General features: G+C 42.2%; 1 protein-coding gene across 2 annotated transcripts in view; it reads left to right on the forward strand.

Moving 5' to 3' along the window:
* Nucleotides 1-16455, forward strand: part of JAK1 (Janus kinase 1) — a 139988-nt gene that overhangs the window by 90714 nt on the left and 32819 nt on the right. For both annotated transcript variants that reach the window (XM_074221254.1, XM_074221253.1), the window contains 4 exons: nucleotides 4522-4675; nucleotides 8957-9120; nucleotides 10876-11218; nucleotides 12156-12341. In XM_074221254.1, the coding sequence (XP_074077355.1) occupies nucleotides 4522-4675; nucleotides 8957-9120; nucleotides 10876-11218; nucleotides 12156-12341 (847 nt within the window). The remainder of the gene's footprint in view (nucleotides 1-4521; nucleotides 4676-8956; nucleotides 9121-10875; nucleotides 11219-12155; nucleotides 12342-16455) is intronic.

Consider the following 16455-nt stretch of genomic DNA (forward strand, 5'->3'; position numbering starts at 1 on the left):
AATAGTTTCTTGTGATCAGGAACCATGTCTCTTACTTATTTAAAAAAATTCCCACTTTCTCTTCTTCCTCCACCCATTGCCCCACTTCCCAAGCTTCATTTAGTTCTATGTTCTTTAATCTTGACTTGAGAGGAACTCCTGGTGTGGGCACACCTTTCACCTTTGCAGATGAGTCACTCATCTATAACTTATCCTAAAGTCTGGGTTACCGAGGCATTTAGGAAAGTAGCCCAGCCCTGTGCATTTGGGAGAAGCAAACAGCTTTCTGCATCCTCTGAGCAAAAGGGTTCCACCATTTTGTTAGTCTTCTTTTTCTAACACTGGACCTTTGCCCTAGTGATCCTCCAAATCTGGAATGCTTTTCCTCCTCTTCTCCTCCTGGAGTCCTTGGCTTTTTTCAGAATTCAAATGATGCCTTCTTTTTTTTTTTTTGCAAGACAATGGAGTTAAGTGGCTTGCTCAAGGTAATTATTAAGCATCTGAGGCCAGATTTGAACTCAGGTCCTCCCGACTCCAGGGCAGGTGCTCTATCCACTGCCTCACCTAGCCACCCCAGATGATGCCTTCTTAATGTAGGAGTTCTTTCTTGGCCTTCTCCAACCGAAGCCTTCCCTTCCAAGGTTACTTTGTCCTTCCTTGAATAAATAGAGTGTATACTTGGTCTAACATAGCTGTGTTGTCTCCCTCAGGAGAATGCACGCTCCTTGAGGGCAGGGACTATTTCACTTTTGTCTTTGTAAATTCAGATACTAGCAGAGTATCTGACACATATTAGTTGATTAATAATAAATTCTTATAAATTGATTGAAAGAGCTCCCCATTTCATCTTACCTGCAAAAATTTACAGAGTCAATTGGGTTCATGTGTAAAATGGTTTGCCATCTTGGAAATGCGATAAACATGCTAACTATTATTATCATTAATGTGGTTGTTATTTGATGTGACTGACAGGGAAAGATTCAAGAGGATATGATTCCTGCCTTCAGGGTGCTTCTAATCTAGTAGGAAGAACAACCAATCAATCAATAAGCAATTACTCTATGTTGACTGTGTCTTAGACTCTGTACAGAAGGCAAAAATGGAAGTCTTTGCTGTCAATAAATTTCCAATTTATTAAGGAGTATAATCTACCCACACTGAGATAGATAAAAATAAAGACTTTTGTAGGGAGACACTAACAGCTGGGGCGGGGCAGGGGGAGCAGGGTGGATCAAGAGAAGCCCCATAGAGGAGGAGGTGTCTAAGCTAAACTCACAATGAGGTGGAGGTGAGAAGGAAGCCCATTCCAGGCCAAGACATAGAAAGGGAAATTCATATGTGAGGGAGAGTCAGAACGCTGATTTGGATGGCTTTAAGGAAATAATACGCACCTGCAAAACTAGATCAGGGCCCTTTTGTGAAGTGTTTTCATTGCCAGGCAGGTGAATTCTTGTATTTATTCTTAGAGGTAATGGGGAGCCACTGGAGCTTACTGAGCAAGAAAGTGCTAGGTAAGATCTCTGCTGAAGCTGAACAGAGGATAGATTGGTGAGATGGAAGACTAGACACGAGGAGGCCAGTTGGGGGTTGAAGAAGTATCCAGGTGGGAGGTGATGGAAGCCTGAGCTGTGTGTGTTTGTGTGTGTGTGTGTGTGTGTGTGTGTGTGTGGTGTGGGAGCGGGTGCTAGAGGGAAAGGGACAGATACCAGGGTAAACTGTGAAGGTTTCATCAATGAGAATTGGTAACTGCTTGGATATGAAGAGTGAGAGATTGAGAAGTTGAGGGTGAGATAGAATGCTTACCAAATAACCACAATAATAATAATGGGTTCCAAGAATTTAAGATGTGTTTAAACAATATACTTTGTGAAATTGGATAGCCAAGATACAAACATATAATATATATGATCTATCCATCTGTCTGTCTTATCTGTCTGTCTGTCCATCCATCTGTCCATCCATGTGTCTGTCTGTCTGTGCTGTCAGTCCTTCTCTTTGTCCATCTATCCATCCATCTATCTATTGATCTGTCTATCTGTCTGTCTGTCTATCCTTCTATCCATCCATCCATCCATCCATGTGTTTGTCTGTCTATCTCATCCATCCATCCATCCATCCATCCATCCATCCATCCATCCATCCATCCATCCATCCATTTCAATTCATGACACAATGTTATTTCTCCTGCATGGGCTGCTTTGTTCATCTCCATCTGACTTGGCTTTCCAAAGGGAGTCTTGTACAACAGAAATGAACAATCTTTTTTAAATCACAGGACCTGAGTCCAGATTGTGGCTCTGGAACTTATTTATTTCTCATATATTCTTGTTAACTAACTTGACCTCTCTGGGGTTATGTCTCATCTGAGAAATGATGTATGGGGGCTTTAAATCTGTGGCCCTGGGAATCTCTGTGGTTCTTTGACTCTCCTGTGAATCAAGAGGCTCCCATTTCAAATTATCATTGCGGCCATAGATGCCTGCAGAGATTTTGTTCCCAGGCACATCCTTTTTTTCTCATTTTCTCTTGTCCCTAATCTCCAGTGAGCTGATCTTGACCTGAGCCTCCTGTTGGGCCAGAAAAAACACCATGTTTTGTCTGTTGACGTCCCTGTTGAAAGGTTCCCTCTCTGTCACCTGCCACAGTCAGACTTGAGAAGTCTCTATTGTTTACTTCCCATAGTGACAGCAGTGTTGGATAAGAGAAAACCTAACAGATTTTGAAGCCCTGGTATGTTTTGTGCTGAGTGTGGTATGGGTGATGCTGGTATGTGGTCATTTCTGATATGGATATGTGGGCGCTCATGTGTATCTATGTTAGGGGATGTCTAGGCTGAAGGAAAATCTTGAGACAATTTCCAACGTCCTTTCCAAAGTCTTGGAAGGATTATTTTAAATATTGCCTTAGGAAGTAATATCTGGATAAGAATTTCACTGTAATTCTTAGGACATGGTTTTTTTTTTATAATTCCCACCTAAAAAATATAAAAAGACACTTGGAGAGAGGCAATGCCAGTATAGCCGAGGTGACCACATGCAGTGTGGGCTCCCTCCCATCTGTATCACCAGGAGGCAACCCTACCAGCCTTTCCCAATCTTTATTAAAAATGAATTTAGGTGTCTATGAAGAATTTATAAAAGTAACTTGAGATGGATCCTGCTCATCAGTTCATGTTATAGTTGTTGGCTGCGTGAGCACTAACGCTAACTTTTAGGATGTATTAGAAAAAGTGATGGATTAGATAAATTAGAAAAAGTGGGGTCGGCTAGGTGGCGCAGTGAATAGAGCACTGGTCCTGGAGTCTGAAGGACCTGGGTTCAAATCCAGCCTCAGACACTTAATAATGACCTAGCTATGTGGCCTGGGCAAGTCAACTTAACCCCATCGCCTTGCAAAAACCTAAAAAAAAAAAAAATCCTAAAAAAGAGAAGTGAAATTGTTTACCTGGGAGGGCTCTTAGAGTAGTAGACGGAGAACTAGAATCTGTAAAATCTATATTTGAATCCCACTTTTGGTATTTTATTACCTGCCAATTAGCTTCTCTCTGCTTCAGTTTCACCATCTATAAAATGAAGAAAATAGCAGGAGTTCTTACTTCAAAGGGTGATTATAAAAACTATCTACAAACATCAGCTCATAAAGTTAGAGCTGGGAGACCATTTGAGTGAATCCCTTCATTTTCCATATGAGGAAATAGAGGCCTGAGAAGCTGAGCTACAGAAATGATTCATTCAAGGTCACGCGGGTAGTATCAGAAGTGGAATTGGAACATTTATTTCCAAGTCTTCTTTCACACCATGCTGCAGCGCAGAGGAGTCAAATGGGGGCTGGGGGCATTGGCTTCTTGTGGTCCTCTAAGTGCAGTTGAAAATGGATTAAAATGTAATTGGGAAATGTTTAACAAAATAAGGAAAAATGCAATAAACTGTAGGCACTATTACATTTGAAAAGTCCCGTGCAGTCCCTGGGATCCTTGGATATAGATTGGTGGGACTCATTTTTGTTTGAGTTTGACACCTTTTAACTAACTAAACACACCAGATGCTACTGGACCTTGGTAGAGATTTTCTTGAAATTTTAAATTAGGACAAAATGAGTGCCTCCAATGAAAATAAATGTTCAACAGACTATAAATGGCCACCAAGAGAATTCCACAAAAAATGTCAAGGTCATTGTTTAACAGTGGATAGATAGATTGTCAGTCCTGGAAATGGGGCAAACTCCTAGCTGGGTGACCCTGAGCAAGTCACATCACCCTGTTTGCCTCAGTTTCCTCATATATAAAGTGATTTGGAGAAGGAAATGGAAAAGCACTTCAATATCTTTTTTTTTAAGAAAACCTTAAATGGGATTATAAAGAGTAGGATATGAGTGTAATGATTGAACAGACATAGAGATTATTTCTTAGACATGGTGTGGGAGCATCTCATTTGGTTCTCCCTTTTAGGCCCTTTCTCCATTCTGGGGTGTCCAACTCCTGGCTCCTGGCTACCCCCCAGCACAGCTATAAGGTGGATTTATGCCTATTTTCTTCCTTTCCAGATTCTATTTCACCAATTGGCATGGGACCAATGAGAGTGAGCAATCTGTGTATAGACACTCCCCAAAGAAGCAAAAAAATGGCTATGAAAGGAGACGGGTCCTGGATGCCACTCCCCTTCTTGATGCCTATTCACTGGAGTATCTGTTTGCTCAGGTAGGAATCTGAGGTTTCAGAAGACTCTGGGAAATTGGGGTGAAGGGGGAAGGGAGTATGAGAGAGGAGTAGACCATTTCTAGGAATCTGGATTATTTCCTGGACATAGCTGCATCATTAAAGCAAGAATTCTAAAAGCAAATCGTATATTATAGACATAAGCAGTTTCATGTATGACTCTTCTTTTTCTGTTCTACTAAGCCTATGGAAATACCCACTTTACTTGGTGTTGGTTAAGTTCAGAATTTTAGAAAATTTCTGAAAAAAGTTAATTGTCCCTGTTCTGTTTCCACACACACATTTGTACTTGGCCCAAACTGGAAGACCATGGTGTGCTCTCCAGTGTGTGGGAGGTATTCGGGGAACCAGAGATTTTTGAACTGGCAGGGCTCCTCTGAGAACATCTGCTTCAGCTACTCCTGGTAATCCTTAAAGGACCCAGAAATGAAAGCTAACCACAGACCAGAGAGTTCCATTTTTATAGGCTCTTAGGGCTGGCGCTCATCTGCACCAACCTCCTTATTTTACAAAGGAGGAAACTGAGACCCAATGAATGACTTGTCCAAGGTTGCATAAGCAGTAAAACATGAGAGGTGAGATCTAAATACAGATCTGAATCTGGACCAGGGACCCTTAAGCTGGAGGCACTACTTTATAAAATAGATTTAAATATTTTAAATACCTTTTTATCTATTTTGAAAACATTGGAATATCTCAAGTATAATAATATTGATAACCACATATGAACATAAGTGGGTTCTTTTGTGATTCTATGTATTTTATCGAATGCTTTTTAAAAGACTGATTCTATGAAGATGTGCCTCAGTTTACCAGATACTACCCAAAGTGGTCAAGGCATATAAACAAAAGGTGGAAAGCTCCTACTCCTTACCATTGGTTTTAAAAAACAAAAGGCAAACAAGAATGTGCCTTATTTCAAAGGTAACATTTTGCCCTTCATTTTTGAAGAAGACCATGACACCAGGGAGGTGATGCCATGAATTGGATTTGAGAGAGGGGTCTGGGCTAAATCACCAGCCTCACTTTCTCCTCCAGAGAGGAGATCCAGTGACCAGATGGGAATCAGGACAACTGGAGATGGTCCTGGGTGTGAGGCAATCCTCATTAAGTGACTTTCCCAAGGTCACACAGATAGTGAATGTCTGAGGTCACCTTCAAACTCAGGTCCTCCCGACTTCAGGCCCAGTGCTCTATGCACTGCAGCATCTAGAGCTGCTCTCCAAGAGCAGCTGCTCAGAAAGCAGACTCACGGGCAACAAACATTTACCCCAATTTACTGTGAGGCAGTCACTATGCCAAGCAATGGGCATCCAAACATTAGTGGGGACAGACAGAGGTTTATTTTATTTTTTATAAGCTCAGGGGCTCTGCTTGCCTGCCAAGCTTGCTCTCATTTTCCTGGGTCACTCACCAGAGGAAAGAAAGGGTGGGTGACTTTTCTGTACCAAATGAAAACAAGAAGTTATTTGGGATTAAAATAAAAACAAGCAACTCCACGATAATCTAGTGTGAGAAAGCTCTAGATGTGCCTCTCTTTGAGGGGGAAGTGGCTTGTTTATGTCCCAGGTGTTCTTCCTCATCTATCTTCTTTTTAAACAAGAGAAATTCTGTGGGTAGGACTTCATTCACCAAAGGTCAATGTCAGCTAAACAATTCAACAGACTTCTATTAAGCAGCTGCACTCAGGAAGGGACTGGACCAGGCTCTGTGAGATGAACAAGGAAACAATCAATCTGTCAGCAAACTTTTTTTTTAGATTTTTTTTGCAAGGCAAATGGGTTTAAGTGACTTGCCCAAGGCCACACAGCTAGGTAATAATTTTTTTTAATTTTTTTTAGGTTATTCTTTTTTTGCAAGGCAAATGGGGTTAAGTGGCTTGCCCAAGGCCACACAGCTAGGTCATTTAAGTGTCTGAGGCCGGATTTGAACCCAGGTACCCCTGACTCCAGGACTGGTGCTCTATCCACTGTGCCACCTAGCTGCCCCATCAGCAAACGTTCTTGAAGCATCTCACTTCTGTCTCTGAATACCTAACTTCTTTCAAGGCTCCTCTCAAATAGCCACCTTCTCCAGAATTTGCCTTTCTTGGTTATTCCCTTCCTCTCTCCCATAATAATCCAATGAGATAGCTGCCATTATCCCTGTTTTACAATCGTGGAAACTGAGGCAGACAGAGTTTAAATGGCAAGTGTTTAAGGATGTTTTTGTATGGATAGTTATGGATTCAGGTCTTCCTGACTCCAGTCCTCGTGCTCTATCTATTGAGCCACCACTCCACTATCTAGGTTAATGCCACCATTTGGCAGGCAGGAAGAGCTGAAGTGACCCACCTAGAAAGTGGCACAACTTCTGGGATTCACATCCAGATCTTCTGATACTTTTCACTGTCCTTCATGGAGGAAATGGCATTTTAAGTGGGTCTTGAAAGGCGTATAGTATTTCGGTAGATGACAGCAAGGACTGAGTGGGGAACATTTTTGGTTTTAGTTTTTGTGTGACGTGAAGCAAGTAACTCGACTTCCCCGTGCAAAAGCAAGAGATGGAAGACAGAATGTATACAAGAAGCAATAAATGGATCAGTTTGACTGGAAAGTGAAACAATGTCTAACAAAATGGCCCAGCCAAGGGATGAAAGGTTTTAATGATCAGACAGAGTCTAGGGAGTGTTGTGGAGTTTGAGATCTGAGGTCCGGAAAACCAAAATTCATCTCCTACCTAAGACACTGAGTAAGCTGGGTGACCTGGGGCTAAAGTGCCCTTATATATAAAATGCAAACAGTTGTAGCTCCGACCTCATAAGGCTGTTAGGAAGAGTGAATTAAGCCAATTTTGTAGATCTTTTTGGTATTTGGTAAATAGAAGGCACTGTTGAAATGCTGCCGTCATCACCATCCTGACCGTCACCATCACCATTGTGCCACTACTGCTGTTACTACCACCATTGCTCCTGCTGCTGCTACTGTTGTTACTAACGCTGTGGCTACTACCACTACTTCCACTACTACTATTACTGCTGCTGATACTACTATTACTACACCACCACCAACCACCAACTACTACTACTACTACTACTACTATTACTACTAATACTACTAATACTACATAACTACTACTACTACTACTACTACTATATTTATGCTGCCACTACAACTACTACTACTGGTCTTGCTATTGCTACTGTTGCTCCTACTATTCCTGTTGCAGCTGCTATTAAAAGTTAACATGTAGGGGGCAGCTAGGTGGTGCAGTGGATAGAGTATCAGCCCTGGAGTCAGGAGGACCTGAATTCAAATCCAGCCTCATACACTTAATAATGACTTAGCCATGTGACCTTGGGCAAGTCACTTAACCCTATTGCTTTGCAAAAACCAAAAAAGTAAAAGAAAAAAAGAAAAGTTAATATGTATAATGAACTTTGCAAACTTCACAGTATTTGATAAATGCTTGATGTGGGGTTTTGATAGAAAATTACCAGTGTGAGTCAGGGCAGTTGAGATTAACCCCTGAAAGGTTGAAGAGAAGAATCCTGCGGTGTCTTCCATCTTTATTAGCAAGGACTCCATCTCTAGTTGCAGGATTCTTAGCCTTTTGGGTATCCTACATGGTTTAGGCAGTCTGGTGAAGATGGGATCTAGGTACCCCTCTTGAGAACCATGTTTTTAAATACATAACATCAAATATAAGGAAAGAAATGTTCCTGAGATTAAAGATAGAAGTTTTTCTCATCCAAGTTCATATCCTTATCTGTGTCCTGAAGAGTTCTTGAATTCTAGATTAAAAATCTCTGATCTAAGATCATCAGATCTTGATACCAGGAAAAAATACTATGTAGGAATGGGGAATGACTATTATTAGCTGAAAAATACTCTGGTACATAGTCTGGTACAATATGATAAATAAAAAGTAATTGGGGGAGGGCCCATTTTCAGGATGAAATCAGAGATGGCCAAAAGGAAGAAGTGATATTTGAGCTTAACAAGAAAAACTCCAACATTTTGGACTTATCTGTAAATAACCAAATTACTCTGCACCTAGCACAATCAGTTAGCACTATTGAGGCACTGGAGTCCCCCAAGAGTAAAGAAACATGTTAAAGGGGTTTTGTTCCCTGAGACTTTCTTAAATGAGGCAGTAGTTTACTCCTCCAGATCCTGTCCTGGGAACTGTCCTTCTCTGAGAGAACCACCTGTTGGGTGATGACATGAACTCCTGAGAATGTCCCCAGTTCCTGCTTAATAGAAACTTTTCTTTCCCTTGAAGGGACAATATGACTTGGTAAAGTGCTTGGCTCCTGTTAGAGACCCAAAGACTGATCAGGAAGTGCACGAGATTGAAAATGAATGTCTGGGGATGGCAGTGCTGGCCATATCCCACTACGCCATGAAGAATAACATACAACTTCCAGATCTGCCAAAGGATGTCAGGTAAGGCTGAGACCATCTCCTAGAAGAGATGATGGTGACATCTTCTTAGCATATTAATGGTACGTTTGGGTCCCAGGAATATTGGGTTGTGGAAAATCTTTGAAAGTCAAATCCTTTGAGTGACCTTGACAATGGAGAGCTGCATTGTGGGTACATACAGACTGTAAGGGAAACAGTGGGCTGTGGGGTGAAGAATTCCAGAGTCAGAAGACCTGGGTTTGAATCCTATTTATACCACTTAAATCCTTGTGTGACTTTTCTGGACTCCAGTTCCTTCATCTCTAAATTGTTGGTAGTGGGAGGATTAGATTGCTTCAGAACTCTTCCAAGCCTCAGTTTAGGCTCGATGACATGTGTGGGAAGTTGCATAAGTGACATCATTCAGAAAGAAATGAATGAATAGAAAAGAAGGGGGGGCAGCCATGTGGAAAATGACAGATCATAAGCATTCTGGAATGTTCCCTTCTGTGCCACAGTTTAGGAAGAGGTAGGGGATCCTTTGTGGAGTATCACTTGGAGAACAAGGTCAGGTCTCTTACTGGTTGAGGAGATATATGGGATGTTGCCCTAGCAGATGGGCAAGGAGAGGCAAATGCACCCAAGTATTGATATCCTCCTTACGCAGGTTTTCAGAACACAGGCTAGCTGTTCTAACATCCAAAATAAAAGAATTGAGGGGTTTTCAAGCTGGAAGGAGTCTCTAAAGGTCATCCCTTCTGAACCCTCTCCTTTTATCAAGTAGGAAACTGATGTCCAGAGATTCTAGGTTCCTAGCCCAAAGTCATATAGCAACAGAACACTTTCCTGATTTCAGATCTCCTCTTTCCCAAGCTAGTGCCTTCATTTATCACCAGAGCCTAACTTGTCACAGAAATATTATGGCTATGGGGGCTTTGCCATATGAAGTAATTTGTCCTCACAAAATCCCTGGAAGTAGAGTCACTTTCTTCTCAGCTTACAGATGAGGAAACTGAGGCAGATGGTGATCAAGTGGCTTGCCCAGGGTCACATAAAGTGTGTCAGAAGTCTTCTTGATTCCAAGATTACATCTATTACATTACATCTATTTCATTATTTCACATTGCTTCTCAATGAGTTAATAATGAACATTTATAAAATATATTAAGACCTTCATTTCAAAGGAACTTTAGAAATATTCTAGACTAGCTCCCTCTGGGGTTCAAAGAATTGGTAAAGGAGTGATGTTCTGTACCATAGAGGTGAGATGAAGAAGAGGCAAAATTCAAACTCAGGTCCTCTGACTCTATTGGCCCTTTCCAGAGCACAGTCAAGCTAATTACCCCACTCCATGTTGAAAGGGATAAGGTGATTGCTCAGAAGTTTATATGTGGGCTTTAAATAGAAGGTAATGAGGGCACAGGTCAGTTGATGGCGTGACTTTCTGGAATCCAGTGAAACATTTGGCAAGACTTGAAATAGCTGGCCATGGCAGGGCTTACGAATGGCAGACCCCTGGGTTCCTTTTCTCCTGGCTATCTTTGGGTGTCTGCTTTCAATGGGAGCAGACTGATGTAGATTAGCTTGCTTACGTAATAGCCAAATATAATGAGTGTTTGTGAGTCTGTATAGGAGGTTCTAAACTTCTTGCATGGGCATCTAGTGGCCAGTTTTGCTCACTTAAATATTGAATAAAGACACATTTTCTCACCTCTTCTCTTTCACCCCCTTTCACTTTCTGTCTCTCTCTTCCTTTCCCCCTATTTTCTCTTTCTCTTTCCATTTTTCTTTTTTCAGTTATAAGCGATATATCCCAGAAACGCTGAATAGAACCATCAGACAAAGGAATCTCTTAACCAGAATGCGAATAAATAATGTCTTCAAGGATTTCCTTAAGGAATTCAACAATAAGACCATTTGTGACAGTAGTGTGACTCCCCATGACCTGAAGGTGAAATACCTATCGACCTTGGAGACGCTAACCAAACATTATGGAGCTGAAATTTTTGAGACTTCCCTCTTGTCGATTTCTTCTGAAAATGAAATGAATAAATTAAACTCAAAAGACTGTGGAAACATCATACGTTATGAAGTGATGGTGACTGGAAATCTGGGGATACAGTGGAGGCAAAAACCAAATGTAAGGATGTATAGGAATGATCATGATGGAAAATCCTACATTGGGGGATTTTGTTTAGTGAATCCAAGTTTACACTTAACTTGATTTTATATTTTATGGAATAAAAAATGGCAGTCAGTGGTAATAAATATCTATCACCTAGTTAGTGTGTGTGTGTGTGTGTGTGTGTGTGTGTGTGTGTGTGTGTGTGTGTGTGTGTGTGTGTGTCTGTGTGTGTGTGTGTCCTCTACCAAGGTCCTGCTCCAGTTGTCTCTTGATGGGTCTAGAGGGTGGTCTATGGTTCTCAAAGGCTTTGCCATTGGAGTACAACATGTGAAAGGTCCTACCTATCTAGAAAGACTGGAGCATGGACTGGACATGTGGCTTCATTGATAAAGGGAGCTCCTGGGTGAGGGAGCTCCCTCTGTCATTGGAGATTGGCACTTTTTTTGCAATTTATAATCTTCTAGAGTTGTCTAAGGCTGCCTAAACAGCCAGTTCAGATTTTCAGATTGGATTTGGATGATCCAGTGGTCAAGGATGTCACTAAGAGCATGCATGCTTGGATCATTGTTGGAGTGAATGATCTCTAGGTCCCTTCCAATCTTAAAGCCCTATGTGCATATGTGTGTGTGTGTGTGTGTGTGTGTGTTTTCTGAATATTTATAAAGGATCTTGGATTAATATTGTCCATCTCTGTTGCTTGATGGTCCCTGAAACTTCATTCAGCAATAGTGATTGTTCTGATCTTCTCCTTAGGACATGGGTTGACCACTGGAAGACTAGGTTCTGTTCTGCTGAGTAGAAACTTCCTTTCACTAGGATTGACCAATGCCCATTACTTAGCTCTGCTCAGATAGACCCAGAACTCTTCTTGTCTTTTTAGAAATGTTTCTCTGTTTCCAAGGGGGAAGGCAAGTCCCACCTCACGGAGTGGTTTCCTCATTTGTCTTTTTAGGTTCTTCCTGTTGAAAAAGAGAAAAATAAGCTGAAGAGGAAGAAACAGGACAGCAAACACAGGAAAGATGATGAGAGAAACAAAGCCCGGGAGGAATGGAACAACTTCTCCTACTTCCCTGAAATCACCCATGTTGTCATCAAGGAATGCATGGTTAGCATTAACAAGCAGGACAACAAGAAGATGGTATGTTGACTGCTTTCCCTTCCTCTTCTTCCACCTCCTCTTCTTCACTCTCTCTTCCAAAATGCCCAGAATGGCCATGGGGGTGAGGGAAAGAACGTCCATGATCAGAGGAGTTGGCCCTCCATCTGGCATTCAGATGTCTCCCCAGTCTGATTCCTCCAACCTTTCTACTCTTAGTCCTCATTGCTCCCCTTCATTCATTCTGTTTGTCTCTTTCTTCTTCTGTGTATTCATTTCACTCTCCACTCACCTCTGCCTTTCTCTATACTGGGATGCTTTCAAAGCATAGCCTAACTATCTATATCTCTCCTACTAGTCCTGTTGTAATCTAATCTGCTCTCTCGCTCATGTTCTCTCTCTCTGTCTCTCTCTCTCTGTCTCTCTCTCTCTCTCTCTCTCTCTCTCTCTCTCTCTCTCTCCCTTCACATTACTTTGTATTGCCTTAGACCTCTGTCTTGTGTTCTCTGACCAGAATGAAAGCTCTTGGAGGGAACAGACTGGTTTATTTTTGTCTTTTGATTCCTAGTACCTAGTATTATGACTTGGACACGCTTTGTGTCCAATGAAATGTTCCCTTGGGCAATTCACTTAGCTGATCCTTCTTGAAGCCTCATTCTCTTCATCTGTTAGATGAGTGTGTTGGACTAAATGACTTCTTAAGGTTCCTCCCATTTTCTAATTTCTGATCTTATGGTTACATGGCCTTTTGACTGTTTCTCTCGCTATAGAATCCCATGGATTGAGTTGAATTGAAATGGGCACCAACCATGGGCTCACCTCAGACCTCTTCCCCAAGCAAATACTGTAGCTTTGAGATTTAGTGAAATCATCCCTGCTCTTGGTCATTTCTAAGTTGCTGAGTTTCCAGTCCTAGCAAGGGAAGACTCCCTCCAACTATGCCCTGATCCTGGCTAGCCAGCCTTCTAGAGGTTGACTCTATTGATGTTTAATTTACAGAAAGTTAGCCTGGTCATAGGAAAAGGCCATCAAGTGGTGGCACTGTCCCCCCCCAAAGTGTTGGGGTATTCCTTGTCAGTGGGTACTGAGGAGTGGCCAGGGTCATGTTGCTAGGTGGATGTGACTAATCGGCCCCAGTGGCAGCTCTTTTTTTTGGCTGAGGTTTTGCCTGTCTCATGGCCTTCAGAGGAAAGGCTCTTGGTTCCCTGCTTCCTCTTCTGACACCCCTCACACATTTCTTGTACATGGGCAGATGTACGTTAGAGGGGAAGTAGAGATTTGGAGGTAGGAGGGGGAGGAGGCACCTGCTGACCCAATGCAAATGAAAAGATTAACCTGCATGGAAACCTTGACTATTAAAAGAACTGTTGGTGAGACAGGGGGGACATCATGAAAAGAAGAAAAAAGAGAATACCAGGATAGGAGAAGGGGAAAAGCCATTTAGTATAGACCATTAGCACTAATACCTGCCTACCAAAATTGTTTAGATTTTGTTTATTTATTTGTTTTTAAGGGTTTTTTGGCAAGGCAATGGGGTTAAGTGACTTGCCCAAGGTCACACAGCTAGGTAATTATTGAGTGTCTGAGGCCAGCTTTGAACTCAAGTCCTCCTTACTCCAGGTCTATTCACTGCACCACCTAGCTGCCCCGATTGGTACATGCTTGCCCCCACATATAGTGTAAGCTCCTTGAGGTCAGGGATAGTTTCATTTCCATTACCAGTGTCTAGACTTTTCTGGACTTCTCTTAGGGATTCAGGAAATACTTCATGAAACTAGACAGCTAGGTGACCTAGGGGGAAGTCAGGAAGACTCATCCTCCCAAGTCCAAATACAATCTCAGACACTTACAGTGTGACCCTAGGCAAGTCCCTTTACCCTGTTTGCTTCCATTTCACCATCTGTAAAGGAAATAGGAAATACCAAACCACTACAATTTTTCTACCAAGAAAATCCCAAATGGGATCATTGAGGCAGACATGACTGAAATGACTAAACAGCAAGAAGCACCCACTCTCTGGCAGTAACTCTGCTTAAAATTGGATATTCCAAAATAAGCATTGAAGTAGATATAAAACAGATTTCAAAGTCCTTTTGGGGAATGGGGTGAGGTGGGGAGGGGGACACAAGCAGCTTGTGGGAATCAGGAAAAGCTTCATGCAAAAGTGGAGTGAGAGTTTGAGTTATCGTTTGAAGGAATCCAGAGCTTCTGAGAAGAGGAGGAGGAAATTACTGAGCAGAGGGTGGACTGGTGCCAAAGCACAGAAATGAGAGATAAGAGCATTCCATTTGGGGAACATGATGGCCAATCCAGCTAGCCCCCAGAGTGCAGGAAGGAGAGTCTGGAACCTCATGGTAAATGATGCTAGTTCACTTTTGACTCCTTCTCCAGAGGGAGCCATGCACTGGGTCCTGATATCAAATGTGTCTTGAAAAGAACTCAGAATGGTCCCTTCCCAACCTTGGTCATTACCATCAAAGATTCCACTGTTACATTTGCTCAGCCACTTTCATGATATTCCTCTCTGTAAAACTTGTCACCAGTTCTCTTCCATACCTGAGATGGACTTGCTTCTTCTCCTTAGGTCATATCTAGCACACTGCCTTATATGTGGCGATTGTTATCACTGTTGATGGATTAATTGGAGCTTCTGGTACCACATCTACTCAGGGTCTTTTCTGCCTTAGCCCCTGAGTTGTTGTTTTGTACATTTTTTTTTTGCATTTGCTCATTTGTAAATGTGTCCTATTCCTTATCCTGCTCCACCTCCAATACCAGGTAAGCTCCCTGAGGGCAGGCACTATTTTCTTTTTGCCACTGGATCTCCAAGTTCTCGCTCAGAGGTGCTTGTGGAATTGAGCAGATCTGTATATGCAGCATCCCTTGTAAGACTTGAGATCCATTTAATTCCTCTCCTTTTTGTTAATGTGGGTGTAGGTTGTAAAGTCTTGCTTTTTCCACGTGCTATTTTGCTATTTTGTAGATGATGTCCTTTACTGCCCATTCTCACAGCCTCCCTGTAGCCCATCAGCTCCTCCTCCAATCAGATACCTTACAAAGTTGACTGTGTGGTTTCTCTGTGCCATTAGAATGCAGATTCTCCTTTTTTGGGGGGCAGGGGATGATTTGCAAAGCTATGGGGGTATGTGGCTTGCCTAAGATCACACAGCTAATAAGTATTATGTCTGTGACTGGATTTGAACTCAGGTCCTCCTGTCTCTCAGATTGTTGTTCTATCCACTTCACCACCTAGCTGCCCCTAGAATGCTCTCTTTAAAGCAATGGGGTTAATGGACTTACCTAAGGCCACACAGCTAGGTAATTATTAAGTGTCTGAGGACAGATTTGAACTCAGGTCCTCCTGACTCCAGGGCTGGTGCTCTATCTACTGCACCACCTAGAATGCACTCTTCTTGAGAGAAGGAACATAGTTTGTCTTTCTTTGTACAGAAATACAGAACCAGGCTTAGCATATGAAAAGTGTTAATGAATTTTTGTTGACTTGTTGACTCAGGGTTTCTTTGCTTCTTCTCTGAAGTTTATAGGCATTTTCAATTGGCTTGGGAATAAAAATGAATATCCAGGTATTGAACGTGAAGGTTTCCCCTTTGTTTGAAAGGGTCTTTGTTCATAACAACATCATAAGTGAGAATGTTCAAGCATTGCCTGCATTTGTAGAAGTGGTGATTTTCCAAGTGTCTGAAGGAGAGTCTGGAAGCAGGACCAGAGTTTTCCAGCATAAGGAGATGCCCCTTAGAAGGGCTATCACATCTGTAGGACATTAGTCATCACTTACTGAGGCATTCCTTCAGTGGGAAATTCCATCTCCCTTTCTCTCTGGTTATGTCTCAGTTCTCCAAATTGCCCCCATTGTCCAACCCTAAAGTAACTCCACCTTCCTCTTCTCATCCCACCAGCCTCTCCTCACTATTGTGTCTAGTGGAAAAGGTGCTGTACTTGGGATCCAAGCCCAGACACTTCCTGATTCTGGGACCTTCGACAAAGCACAGCCTCAATTTCCTCATCTGTAAAATGGAATAATACCCTTGCACTCCTTACTCCCTGTAGCATTGGTATAAGGGGAACCTTTTGCAGACCTCAATGTATTATGCAAATGTGAGCCCCCATGTTCTCCAATAGGTGAGGATCCAGGAGC

The sequence above is a fragment of the Macrotis lagotis genome, chromosome 2 (genome assembly GCF_037893015.1).
Source record: "Macrotis lagotis isolate mMagLag1 chromosome 2, bilby.v1.9.chrom.fasta, whole genome shotgun sequence".
Taxonomy (NCBI): Eukaryota; Metazoa; Chordata; class Mammalia; order Peramelemorphia; family Peramelidae; genus Macrotis; species Macrotis lagotis.